Here is a 13,442-nt window from a genome sequence, read left to right as displayed (position 1 = left end):
AGGCAATCCACTCACCTCAGCCTCCCAAGGCGCAGGATTACAGGCTGAGCCATGGAGCCCGGCTACAATCCATTTTCAAAGCGTCAGTATTTCTACCTTCTTCCCTTCCAACTTTGTGTTTTGCTTTTAAACATCTTTTGGGTCATTTACTCAATCTCCAAGAATCTGCAAATTCCCCCCCAGGAAGAAAACACGCTTACATGTACTACATGTCAAGTTCTGTATGCAATTTCAGGTCACAGGCCCTCTAAAGTTCTGTGAATTTCCTAGGTGTAGGATTGACCTATTTCTGACCCCAGGATATAGCTGAGCCCAATAAATATCTTTTGGAAAAATAGATTTCAACATAAAGTGTTAGTCACCTTGGGAATACTGTATTCATTCTTCTTGATCCGGAGGTAAGTCTCTTTTAGGCAAGAGGTCTCAAAAGGTGGTTTGCCCACTAACAAGGTATACCTGTAAGCACAAGGTAGGATTTGGCGCAAGGCTTCCAGACAAAACCTAGACACAGAAGCGATGATCTCAAGGCCAGAACAAAGGCCAGGCATCCCCTAGGCACTCACTCTGACTCTGAGGCCCCTGAAGACAATCCCCAAGTGCATTCAGCAGCCCCAGAAACCAGGATGTTGTCTGGGATGAGCCCTCAGTAGAATACAAGAGATGAGACCGGGATTCTTATGGGCCAGTGATTTTTTAACTGAAGCTTCCAGTAATCTAGGACTCTATGCAAGGTCCTCAGAGGCTGCTGGTCATCCAAAAAGGGCCAAGTGCATGGGCTACCTGTTTCTACAGCACAGCTTTATGTTTAATAATCCTGTACTTAAGGCTTGACATTTTCATTTGAGAAAAGCTCCATTGCAAAGGAAGCATGTAAGTCATTGCTACAACTCAGTTCTAACTCTCCAGTACCCAAGCTAAGAAAAAGAAAGATAATATCTGAAGAGGCCAAAGTCTCTATCTGTCACCATCCCCTCTGATGGTCTCGATTCAGACAGATGACAGGCACCTCCTCCTGCCAGCCATAACTCCTGGCCTCATTTCTCCCACCCAGTGCTCATCAGTGTTTCTAAAACTTTATTGTGCACAGAAATCACCCCAGGATTTTGATAAAATCTAGATTCTGATCCAGTAAATAGTCTGGGTACTGAGACTCTGTAACAAGTCCCCGGGTGATGATGACACTGATCTGTGGACCACTCTGGCAAGGGACTAGAGGTAGGTTATGGTGACTTTCCTTCCCCCTTCAAATAGACACACCAGAGTGACAAAGAAAGATAAGGGAATTAGCTTTGTTTCAGGGCAGCCTGTCCTCTGAACTGAGCCTTCCACAAGACAGAAAGACCCACAGGAAAAGGTCAGTCGGCTAAGACGTCCCAAAGGGGCCCCCTGCTGAGGCTGGGTAGGTTCTGAGACAACTCCCAACTTACATGATGCACCCAATGGACCACACATCCACCTCGAAACTGTGCCCTTTCTTGCTCAGCACCTCGGGAGCTATGTAATTGGGAGTCCCACACAGAGTCTTCTTCCGTTCCCCGTCATATTCGACTTTGGTTGCCAGTCCAAAATCCCCTGGGGCAGAGGGAGGAAGAGGGTACTCAGGCGCCAGCCTCTGCCATCTATCAATGCAGGTGGCTATTCAGGTTCGACCATCAAGAACGAGGGTCATTTGATCCCACAAGCCTCTACTCCTTGTGGAGGCTTGCCCAGGATTCGTCCCATCATGCTGGCCCAAGAGAGCCTCCCTTCTTGCACTTCCCCTTAGAAAGAAAGACTACGCTTCTATAAAGGAATTGACAGAGATCGCAAAACTCAAATGCCTTCAAGAATCAAGCAAGTAACTTACAAGACATATAGGGAGGGGTGGAGACCATGGCAAACCAGAGGGAGTCTAAAGGGGACAGATGCTTTTCAGCCTAGCAAAGAGCTGCTCTAAGGGAATGCTGTCCCTGTATTGCTGGAGCTTCCAACTGTTTAAAAGGAGCTCCAGACCCAAGTTTTTATGTCAAATCTCCCAATTTAAAAAATAAAAACAACTCAAACAAAAAAAAAAAATGCTGTGTTGGGACGCAAAAATCATGTATCTGCAGGCAAGATACTGATTTGTGGGCTCTTTTAAATTTCTGGACTAAAGAGAATTCTAGAGGCAATCAACAGCCCAGACTTCCCACCATCCTCTTCCTTCCTCCTTGTCTCTTTCCTATTTCCTTCCTCCCAGCCTCCTCCAAATCTCCACCTCTTGTAGTGGTGTCAGGCACCCTTGAGGCCCAGCACCTCACCTATTTTCACCTCCAGATCCTCATTCAGGAAGAGGTTGCCCAGCTTGAGGTCCCGGTGAATAACCCGGTTTCGGTGCAGGTACTGGCAGCCAAGAATGATTTGCCTCAGGTAGTATCGGGCCTCAGGCTCTGTCAGGGCTTTTCTCCTCTTGTGCAGCTCCAGGAGAGACTGGGGGGCCAGGGAGAGAGGGCAGGAGGAATGCGGAGGTGGTATTGAGGCCTCAGGTTTGAAGGGGGAGAATTCCAAGGTAAAGGCAGCCCAGAGCCAGATCCTGAACCCCCAGGGGGATAAAAGAGGGATCTTGGCAGGTATTTCTCCTTCCCTGAGCCTCCCTTCACCCCCATTCCTTCTTCAGGACTACTGGGATCTAGACCCAGCCCTAACACTGGCCACAACCATTCACAGCAGCCCCTAACCTTATCTGGAACTCCTCTCCCAGCCCCACGCTGGAAGCTCAAGAGTCCCCAGTAGCTCCTCCAGGGCCCCCTCCCAGGAGCAGATACCTATCCTGAACCCTCTCTCCCCGGAAGCTCGAAGTCTGGTTCCAACCACCTCCCTGACTCAGCTCCACTCCGGAAGCTCCGGGGCCTTCGCACTCCCAGACTGGGACTGCTCCTCTGGCACTCCGGGACTCTAGCGTCCATTACCCTCATCCCCTCCCCCAATACCTCGCCTCTAGGAGCCGACTTCTCTATCAGCACCATGATCCAGACTCCACTTCTGGAGCCCCGTCCCCTTGCAGCTCCAAGTGCCAAGCACTTCTTACCAAAAACCCTTTCCACCCTCAGCTGGAGGCTCCTAGCACCCTTCTCTACAGCTCCAAGCCCTAGGCACCCCCCTCCCGGTACTCCTTCTCAGCAGCTCTGGGTGCCGGCGCCCCAACCTGGCTCCCAGGCAGCTCCAGTCCCCCAGCGGCGATACTCACCCTCCGGCGGCAGAGCTCCAGCACCACGAACACGAAGTCGCTGTCCTCGAAAAAGCCGTGGAAGCCTACGACGTGCTGGTGGGCGAGGCTGCGGTGAATGGATATCTCCATAGACATCTTTTCCTTCTGGTGCGGCTTGAGCAGCAGAGACTTAGGCACTATCTTACCTGCGAACACCTCCTTGGTGTCCGCGTCCGAGATCTCGAAGCACTTAGCGAAGCCGCCCTTGCCCAAAAAGCGGCCCCGCACATAGCGCCGCCGGCTGCGGGGGTCCACTAGGACCTCCGGGATCTCTTTTGCCGGGGCAGCCGTCGCCGGGGCTCCTGAAGCCGCAACTCCGGGGACCCCGGCTTTCCCCGGGTCAGCCGGTGCCCGCGCAAGCTTCCCTGCAGTCACCGCCGCACTCATGCTGCCAGAGTAGCTCGGCAGACCTGGCAGGGCCGGGGCAGAGGCTCCGCACAACTCTGCTCCTCCCCGAATTCAAACGCGGCGCTGGGAACGTTACAAAAGCCTGCGCGCCACTGATTGGCCGCGGGGATTTAAAATCCAAACTCGCCCGCCGCGCGGCACCATGGGAGCGCTCTGCACCCAGCCGCCTTTAAACCCGTATACAGCCCGGAAAACACTTGATTGACAGGGAGCCTGAACACGTGGGATACCCTGGGAAACTGTAGCCAGCGAGGGGATGCCGAGACCCAGCCCCTGGGAAGGAGGAATTCTTTCAGAGTTTGTCCCTTTCTAGGGCGGCTGAGGAAGCTCCTGCAGTTCACATGCGCCTCCTCCAGGAAGCTTTTCCTAACATCTTTTTCCAGTCCCACCCCCACCCCACCTTTTAGAATATAAGCTCTTAGAGACCTGGCAGCGCCAGGAGGTAGCTTAGGAGAGCCTTAGCACTTGTCTCCAATGCTACCAGCTCTCTGCCAAGCCACCCCAAATGAACTAAAATCTAAAGAAAAGAGTGCTTGCCAGACAAAAGCACCTGCATGACAAATCCCCTCGCCCTGCTCTGTCAAATAACTGCAGCACCGGAGCTCTTCTGTACTATACAGCAACACTACTTAAAAGTATAGTCAGTCCCAGGGGCAGACAGCATCACCACCACCTGGGAGCTTGTTAGAACGGGAAAGGCAAGTCTTCAGGCCCTACCCCAGATCTCCCGAGTCAGAATCTGCCGTTCAACAAGACTGCCAGGTGATTCCTACACATACTTAAGTTTGAAAATCACAGGACCAGAGCTCCCCATTACACAACAAAACTGTATGGCCTGCTCACTGTTGTATTTCCAGTGCCTAAAACAGTGGACACAACTTTTTGGTCAGAGGGAGGTTCGGTTGGGAGAAGGTCTAGCAAACTGGCAGGTCATGGTCAAATTCGTCCTGCAGGGGTATTTTGTTTGGCCTCCCACTTTTTAAAATTGGAATTCATTTACAGCACTTAAAAAGAGCTCACATAAAAATTCAGATTTCTGAAATAATCAGAAACTCTAGCTACTCTTATGCCTGCATACACTCCTGGTTTGCCACAGCTCCCAGCTACCCCCCTTTGCCCATTTGCCTGCCTGGTTCATGTAGAAACTTGAATGGCAACCCTGGAGCACCAAAATACCCAAGTTAGGAGTGCTTTCTGGCCGGGCGCGGTAGCCCATGCTTATAATCCTAGCATTTTAAGAGGCTAAGAGGTGAGAGGACTGCCTGAGCCCATGGGTTTGAGACCAGCCTGGGCAAATTGGTGAGACCTCACCTCTACAACAAATCAAAAAAACTAGCCAGGTGTAGCACACGCCTGTAGTTCCAGCTACTTGGAAGGCTGAGGCGGAAGGATCGCCTGAGCCCAGCAGGTCAAGGCTGCAGTGGCCGTGAGTGTGCCACTGCACTCCAGCCTGGTCGACAAAGACTCAGATTTTAAAAAAAAAGAGCGCTTTCTGTGTGCTCCTTAGTGCCCTATGAGGTCCTTCACGGAATCCAGCAAGTCAACCATATTGTAAGCATCCCATACCTGCTGCCAGACAAGCTGAGTAGCAATTAAACTTTTTCCCAACCCATGTCCCCAGCTCCTAGTGCAGTACTTGGTAAAAAGAGGTATTTACTAAGGTATTTACTGAATAAAAGAAAGGTTTTATAAAAGTATTTTGTATCTTCATGGTGTGAATTCTTCTATTTTAACTTTTTGTTGAAATTTAATATATTTATATAAATGTGTACATAATTATACAGCTTAGTGAATTTTCATAAGCTGAACACACTCTGTGTAAACACCCAGACTGAGAAAGAGCACACTACCAACACTCTACCCCACAGGTCTCCTTTGCTTTCTGCATTCGGATTCCCAACACCACCTCCCATAGACTCAGCATATAGTTGTACTTATGGCCATGGCTTAATACAGAAGAAGGTTATGAAACAAAACAAGTAAAGGAAAAAGTACAGGGGACAAAGAAGAACCCAAGCACAGGCCTCTCAGAGTCCTCTCCCAATGGTGTCACTCAGGACTTAATCCTCCAGCAATGAGTTGTGACAACCTGTACAACGTTGTATACTTGGGAAGTTCAATAGAGACTCAGCACCCAGGGCTTTTATTGGGAGCTGGTCATGTCACCGTCCTCTGCCTAACACATACCAAAACTCCAGACTCCCAGAAGGAAAGCAGGTGTTCAGTATAAACCACATTGTTTGCACAAATAGTTCAGGTACAGTGAGCCATTTAAGGACTGGGAGAACCTCCCAAAATCCAAGCTTTCAGATGGCAGACAAAGATCAACCTTGCAAACAGGCCTTTCTAAGGATCGCAGTTGCAGGCCTGCTTGATTATCTTTCTTCTTGTTGAGGCTTCTTGGTGAGACCAACCTGCAGTGTGAACTTCAGTGCTGCCTGTTAGGGGTCCTAGATTCAGCCAGTTAAAATAAATCCCTAATTAACCATATAGTCTATCTTAGAAAGCCAGGTGGCTTCTTCCTTAAGTTTCTGTACGAACAATTTTTACCTGACCTGAAGCATCAATTCAAGCACAGCACAACTCCGGCCAGTAAGTTGAAGGTGACCTGAATGCCTTCCAGGACTGAGGCAGTGTGACAGTAAGGGCCACATACAAAAGAACAGTCCCTGGGGGCACAGGTGGTACCCCTGGAAACAAGGAATTTGCAGTATTAGGGCACCCCAGGTAGGACACACATTTGTCAGGCAGTGCATGATAACTAGGCCTCAGTGTGGTCTCCTACCATGAGGCCTCCTGCTCAAGTGTTTCCAGTCCTGTCGGAAAGTTCCTGAAATCTTTGGCTTCTGAGAGACTCTCTGAAGGCAGTGAGTTCCAAACAGTTTTTCTTGTTTATGATACAAGTTTCTCCATTTCATGAGTGTGGAGGACACCTGAGGGGTTCTTCATGGAAAGTGCTGGCGCTGGGCCTCTCTGCTGTCAGTCTGAACCTAGAGCACTCACAGCATATGGAAAGGCGGCACTAAGAATTTTCCTTCAGGAAGCGGAAGCTTCCAGGAATAGTTGTGAAGAACAAAGATCAAGCCTCTCCAGGTGCCAGGTTTTTATTTTTTCTCCAATGTTACGAAACCAATATACTCCGTTTAGCAACCCTAACTTTACATGTTTTCAATCATCTCTTACTCTCAGCCAGACCTTTCATCTGGAAGGACTGTATTTCAGAGGCACAAAAACATTTCTGCAGATAAAAATTTTTATACAACTTCGCCAGAGAGACATATTCAGGAGTTAGTAATGATGTGTCCCCTAAAATTCATATGCTAAAGCTTTAACGGCCAGTATCTCAGAATGTGACTGTATTTGGAGATAGACCCTAAAGAGGTGATTAAGTTAAAATGGGATCATTAGGGTATACCCTAACTCCAAATGACTAGTGTCCTTATAAAAAGAGATCAGAGCCAGGCTCGGTGGCTCAGCCTGTAATCCCACGCCTTTGGGAGGCTGAGGTGAGTGGATTGCCTGAGCCCGCGGGTTCGAGACCCGCCTGGGCAGCGAGACCTCATCTCTACAATAAAACAAAAAATCAGCCGGGCATGGTAGCGCATGCCTGTAATTCCAGCTACTCGGAAGGCTGAGGCGGAAGGATCGCCGGAGACCAGCAGGTCTAGGCTGCGGTGGCCAGGAGCGGCCACTGCACTCCAGTCTGGGCAACAGAGTGAGACTCCAACTCAAAAAAAAAAAGAAAATACATTTTTATTATTTAAGTCACCCATTTTGTGGTATATTGTTATGGTAGCTTTGCAAACTAATAAAGGATGAAATCCCGAATTTTCAAAAATTCCAAAATGGGTTTACATAACCTTCCACCTCTCCTGTCCTGATTATTTAGTGAGCAGCCTAGAAAGGACCATTCCCTCTCTGGGGACAGCTACATTTTAATAATCAACCTAAAAAAATAATAATAATCAACCTATGTTACTAAGGTGTATGTACTGGGAGAAAAGTGAAGGAAGTAGAGTCAGGCTATCAGTCCACTGTTGCAAACTGCAACTAATCCAGAAAGCTGAGCACAATGAGTTCAACAGCAGTGAGACAAGCCTCTAGAAGATCAAGCATCTGATCTGTCAAAAGCAGGAGGAGGGGTCACCGTCCCTATGATGTACCCTTCCCAGCTGGCAACTTTTGGCAGAAATCACAAGTTAGGAAAGCAATTAACCTTTGCATTAGAAACAAAGAGCCCACTAGCAGCTTGATTTTAGATGTTCTCATTAAAGAACAAGCCCTTTCCTGTGGTCGTTTGTATGTGACCCAGATCCCACATAGTCCAGCCAGGTTCCAGGATGTTTTCACAGTTTAAACCTCCACAGAGGGGGTTCTAAATCTCCAATGGCCCCAGCGGTTTGAGTCCTGGTCATTGAGCCTGTGTCTGCTTTCAGTTCAGCATACCTCATGCTGAGGCTGAAACAGCTGACAGCAGACAATAGCAGGTTTCAACTTAAGAGTCAAGGCCAGGCAACCAGGATCTGCGAATTCAGGATTCCAAACAAGCCAGTTGCTAGTCTTCAGCGACAACAAAGGCATGCTGTAGTTCCAGGCAGCTGTAGTACAAGTCCAAGTGACATGCAAGACTTCTTTTTTATCCTGTCAGTCTTAGAGTCCAAACTGACCCACTCAAAAATATGCACATCAGACTTGACAATTATCAGCCTCCAAGGGTCAGACATTTGATTTCAACAAAGGCTTATTAACAATTGAACGGCATTTTCAAATTTCCAAATATATAGTTTTACATAGAGAGTGCCTCTCTTTTCTTATTGTCTCATTCTTTCCAGAGGCTCTAATAGGTTCAAATCATGGTAAAAATAATCAATCACAGAGACTCATCTGCTTCCAATACCCAAATACTTTAAATTCCAACCTGCCAACTGGTGGCAAAAAGCAAGGAAGCTGTATCCCACCAACACCTTTCTTATTTGATTTTTGAGTAGCTTTCTTTATTGGGATGATCCCCTAGCATTTAAGAAATTATAAACATACTTTAAAAAAAATTTTTTTTTTAGAGAGAAGGTCTTGCTATGTTGCCCAGGCTGGACTGCAGTGGCTATTCAGAAGCATGATCATAGCACCTTGAACTCTTGGCCTCAAGTGATCCTCCTGCCTCAGCCTCTTGAGTAGCTGGGACTACAGGCTTGCACCACCATGCCTGGTTAAGGTATGGTTTTTAAGCAGTGAAATCAACCAATAAAAGAAAATTAAAATAGTTTTCATTCACAAACTCAAAGGCCTATTGAACACCTATTACATGTATGTTTCAGTTATTCTATTTAGAAACATTTACTAAAAAATGATGACACATTGAAGAAAATGTCCCTAATTCTCTTATGTCCTTCAATAACTGTTTTAATTTTCTCATATTTCTTTCTGGTCCTATTCAACATGGAGTTTCAAATTTATATAGTTGCAACTATGGTGTATCAATACAATCTACCTGCACAGTATCAGTAATAATACTAACAGTGAGCCCTTGGTGAGCATTTACTATGTGCCAAGCCCAGTGCTAAGAGCTTTATAGAGATAATCTCATTAACTTTGGTCACTCACTTCCTACCACAAAGCTACATGATATATCAATTAAACTCATGGACTAAAGAACCCTGGGTTCAAATCCAGCTTCTCTCCTTACTAGCTGTGTTACCTTGGGGAAATCACCTTATCTCTCTGTGCCTCAATGTCCATGTCTATAAAATGGGGATAATCATAGTTCTCATTTCCTAGGATTCTGTCTAGGAGATGATATGCCTACCTCCTAAGGTTCTTGTAAAGAGATTCTGCAAGGACAGCACTTCAAACAGTACCAGGCACATGGTTATGACAGTTGTTGTCATTATTATTACTGAAATAAAAAGAACCTATACCTATTCCCAGGAAGCTCAGAGTCTCTGACAGAACTTTTCCATTCCTGGGCCTTCTATATTTCCTTATTCTCCCCTACTTCTCTGGCCCTACTCTTCCTCAGGCTCTTGCTGCTCCTGTGAGAAATCAGAAGGAGAACCTAGCAGGCACCAAATGTTGAGATAATCGTGGCTAAAAAGAGACAAGTTTGTAGGACCAAGAAAAACCATAGGCTAATAATGTTCAGAACCAAGGTCTAAAAGCCAGAGAGGGTGTAAATTTCATTCCCGTGTCTCTTTTCTTGGATGATTTTTATCTGCATGACCCATTTGCTCAAAGTCCAATGGACTTGAAGATACAGAAAAGTCTAGGAAATGTCCTTGAAGAAGCAAAATGTCCGTGCCAACTCTCCTCACTTCAGGGTCCAAGCCAGAATGTCTAATGAAAACAGTTGGGGCCAATCTGCCAGCAAAAATTTCACGAGAGCAAAGAATTAACTGGGCAGCAAGTATAGTGCTCAGAGGCAACTGCTTGGAGCCCAAGATATTGGAGGAGCTTTGTAAAATATGGACTTTGCAGCCAAATAAGAGCTAGCTTTGATTCCAGCTCAGCCACTTGTTAGATGTGTGATATTGGGCAAATCTACTTAACCTTTCTATACCGGTTTCCTCCTCTGTAAAAATCCCTACTTTCTTGACTGTTGGGAGGATTAAGTGTTTTCTAGTAAGTGCCTTGCACCCCAAGGAAGAGCAATTTTTCTCCATCTCTTCTTTATGGTGACCTGATTATAAAGGCAAAGATATTTTAATTTTAAAAATATAAGAATTCTGTGCCTTATACTCTAAGGGGTTGCACTCAAGGTGTATCGCTTTCTAATAAAAGTAGGTATACCCACCATTTATTGAGTGCTGACCCTGAGCCTGTACTCATGCTTTACCTGTATGAATGCATTTCAGTCCACGTAACAACCCTACACATCTTCCTCATTTTATGGATGAGAAATCCGAGGTTCTACCAGGCAAGATAACTTGCCCAAGTCACAAGGCTAGGAAACGGAAGGGCTGGGAATTGATCTGCCTGCCTCCAGCACCCACACTTCTCACTACTAAGACAACTCTCAAAATGGCCCTTCACACCCTCATCAAAGAACTTTACATGTTTTGTTTCCTTGGCTTTCTCCCACACTAAGCTGTAAGATTCCTACAGGCAGAGACTGGCTCCACTTATCCTCCACTGTATCCCCAGGACCTAGGGCAGTGCCTGGTACTCAGTAGTGGCTCAACAAATACTCATTAAATGAATAAGTGAGTGATGGTACATCTTTTCTCTACATAGCATGTAATCAGGGGCTCATCTTCCTACCCACTGAAGGGCAGCAAGCACATGTTCCACAAAACGCACAACTTCATTACTAGGGGCTTCAGAAGTGTCACAGTGATCATGGACTTATGGAAACTGGTCGAAGATGGCAGGACATTTTGCTGAGACCAGTTATGAATTAATTAGCCTTTTGGACACATTGTCCTGACACTGCCAGGCAATTTCAGAGGCCTTGCCATTCCACAGAAGCCAGCCCCAGATCAGCCAGCTGGATCTGACTGCCCATAGTGACCAACCAGGTCTGTTAGATGCCAATTTGTCCTGAGAAATGGCTGAGGACAGACAGAATATGGCTGGGGGTACCCTGTGGGCTCTCACTAGCCAGAAATGGATACCAAGAAAGGCCTCCCTGGCCACCAAGGCCCCTTTTCTACAGTTGAAAAACTACCAAGGATGTGTTAAATAGGAGCAATGCTTGTCTCGTTAACTTCAAGTCTGCTATCACCCAGATGGGTTGGTGACTAAGAAAGGAACTGTGGCCTCAGGTCCTAAGTGAATTGGTTCATGCAGAAGTGACTAATTCAGATGTCACCACCAACCTCAACCAACCACAAGAGCTCTGTGCAGCCATGCAAACCAGAATCAGCCAATCATTCAACCTTGTTCTCTATGCCAGGACTCCTGCAATGTGAGACTCATCTGAAGCTGGAGTGGGATCTTGGGCAGGGCTCGGGGAGGCAGGGGGCAATCACTCCATAAAGTACGTGCTGGATATCCCACAGGCTCATGCTTGACTTGTCAGGAGCTCAAAGTTAGTGGGGCTCAGAGAAGAACATGGATTCAGCTAGACCTTGACAACGGCCTCTCCATAAGGTGCTATAGGGACCATAAGGAAGCAGCTCCAGGCAGAAGACCATCCTCCAAATGGCTCTTCATTGAACACTGCACTTGGGAGAAGCAACATCCTCCCTCTGCCCCCTAATTCAGGCCCAGGTACCCCTTCAGGAGTACCCTTAGAATGTATCTCCCAAGACCAACAGTACTGAAAAATTGCGCAGAGGAAGAGGGTAGGCAGGGAGAGGGAGGAAAGTGAAGACATCAGGAAAAGCGAAGAGACCTGAACTGGACATCTGATGATTTTTTCTGCACAGCATCCATTCATCCTCTCTTCTAGTAACATCACTTCCCATAACCACCAGACACCAACTCTCAGAGCATGTGCATATATGCCAGGCCTGGCCACTCAATGTATTCCATCTTTCTGGTCACAGTGATGACCTGAGGCTGAATACCTTTCTAGTCTGGACTAATGAGAACCGAATCCAGGGGTTTTGTCCGTGAAGGGGAGCTCTTTTCATCAATAACTGGAGTTATGGGGTTCACTCTGTGAAGGCTGACAGTAAAGCCAACTGAAAGAAAAACAGAGCCAAGAGCTGCAGAGAGACAGATCCCTGATGACACTCTTCCGAGTCCTGGAGTACAGACTGAAGCCTGTTCTAGCCCTGGCCTTTTCAGCTACGTGAGCCAACAAATCTCCTCTCTACCCTAAGTCAATTGGAAAGAGTCCCAACCAAGGTCTTTCCCATCTGCCCGCTCTTCTGGGAGTATTTTGAGAAAAAAGAGACTTTCTTCTCTATGGTTATAAAAGTAATAGTCTGGTGACAGACTGTCCCTGGGGTGAGAGCCACCATGGAGACAGAGTCCAGCTGGCCTTTCCTAGGATACACACTCATGACTGTCAACATACCTTCAAACAATATCAGCACATAATTATAGACTCTTTACTGTTTGTAATAGCTATTGTTTTTGTCTTCCTAGTACCTCGTTTTGGTAATGAACTCTCTTGTTTCCCTGCCACAGGAGGACAGAGGAAAGGTCATGACCAAGATTGGATTATTTATAAAGTCAAACACCTTTGGCCACAGTGACTGATCCAAGAGAGGATGGGACTCACAACAAACCACTGAGAACTTTCTCTGGGAGTTTCCAAATTAGAACTGCAAGGGAAGAAACGTTTAGTCCAGGGTCACCATGCTGGGAGGATGCAAGTCTGGAGCTATCAACTGTCATGTTCCCAAATGCTTGGAGAAAGCCCACTTGCAGTCGATGGAGAGGAAACCAACACAGAGGCCTATTCGAGTTTGCTCACTGTCTCCTAATGTCCATTCTCCTCCTCTCCTTTTTACTATCAGAATCTCCTACCTCTGAGTTTTGGCTACCCAAATAGAGACTACATTTACAGTTTCCCTTGTTTCCAAATGACAAAACAGTAGGAACCTAGGTGCCTGATGACATGGTGGAGCCCAGTCACTTATCTGCCTTAGACCACCTGTCTACTTCTGCACTGTTTAGGGAGAGAAAAATAAACTGTCTTGTCTGAATCACTGCATTGTGTGGTCTCTCCATTACAACAGCCCAGTCTTTACTAATGAGAAGGTGGAAAAGATATAAACAACAAAAAGTCCTGATGGGGTTTAAATCTTTGGATACAGTTGACCCTGCATTGATAATAAGTTATCACTTATGAAGTGCTTTCTTTTTTTGTTTTTGTTTTTTTTTTTTTGAGTTGGAGTCTCACTCTGTCGCCCAGACTGGA

The 13,442-nt window shown here is 46.7% G+C and overlaps 1 protein-coding gene across 1 annotated transcript in view; it reads right to left on the bottom strand.

Moving 5' to 3' along the window:
* PLK1 (polo like kinase 1) overlaps positions 1 to 3,882 on the bottom strand; it is an 11,987-nt gene extending 8,105 nt beyond the window's left edge. The window contains exons 1-4 of the mRNA XM_008055567.2: positions 3,206 to 3,882; positions 2,280 to 2,448; positions 1,428 to 1,572; positions 363 to 456 (exon numbers count right to left, since the gene is read on the bottom strand). Coding sequence (XP_008053758.1) covers positions 363 to 456; positions 1,428 to 1,572; positions 2,280 to 2,448; positions 3,206 to 3,613 — 816 coding nt within the window. The 5' untranslated portion in view covers positions 3,614 to 3,882. The remainder of the gene's footprint in view (positions 1 to 362; positions 457 to 1,427; positions 1,573 to 2,279; positions 2,449 to 3,205) is intronic.
* Between the last annotated feature and the right edge of the window lie 9,560 nt (positions 3,883 to 13,442).

Source organism: Carlito syrichta, unplaced genomic scaffold, assembly GCF_000164805.1.
Source record: "Carlito syrichta isolate Samal-C Ts95f unplaced genomic scaffold, Tarsius_syrichta-2.0.1 Scaffold301885, whole genome shotgun sequence".
In the NCBI taxonomy this organism is placed as follows: Eukaryota; Metazoa; Chordata; class Mammalia; order Primates; family Tarsiidae; genus Carlito; species Carlito syrichta.
This window is presented reverse-complemented; position numbering and strand designations above follow the sequence as displayed.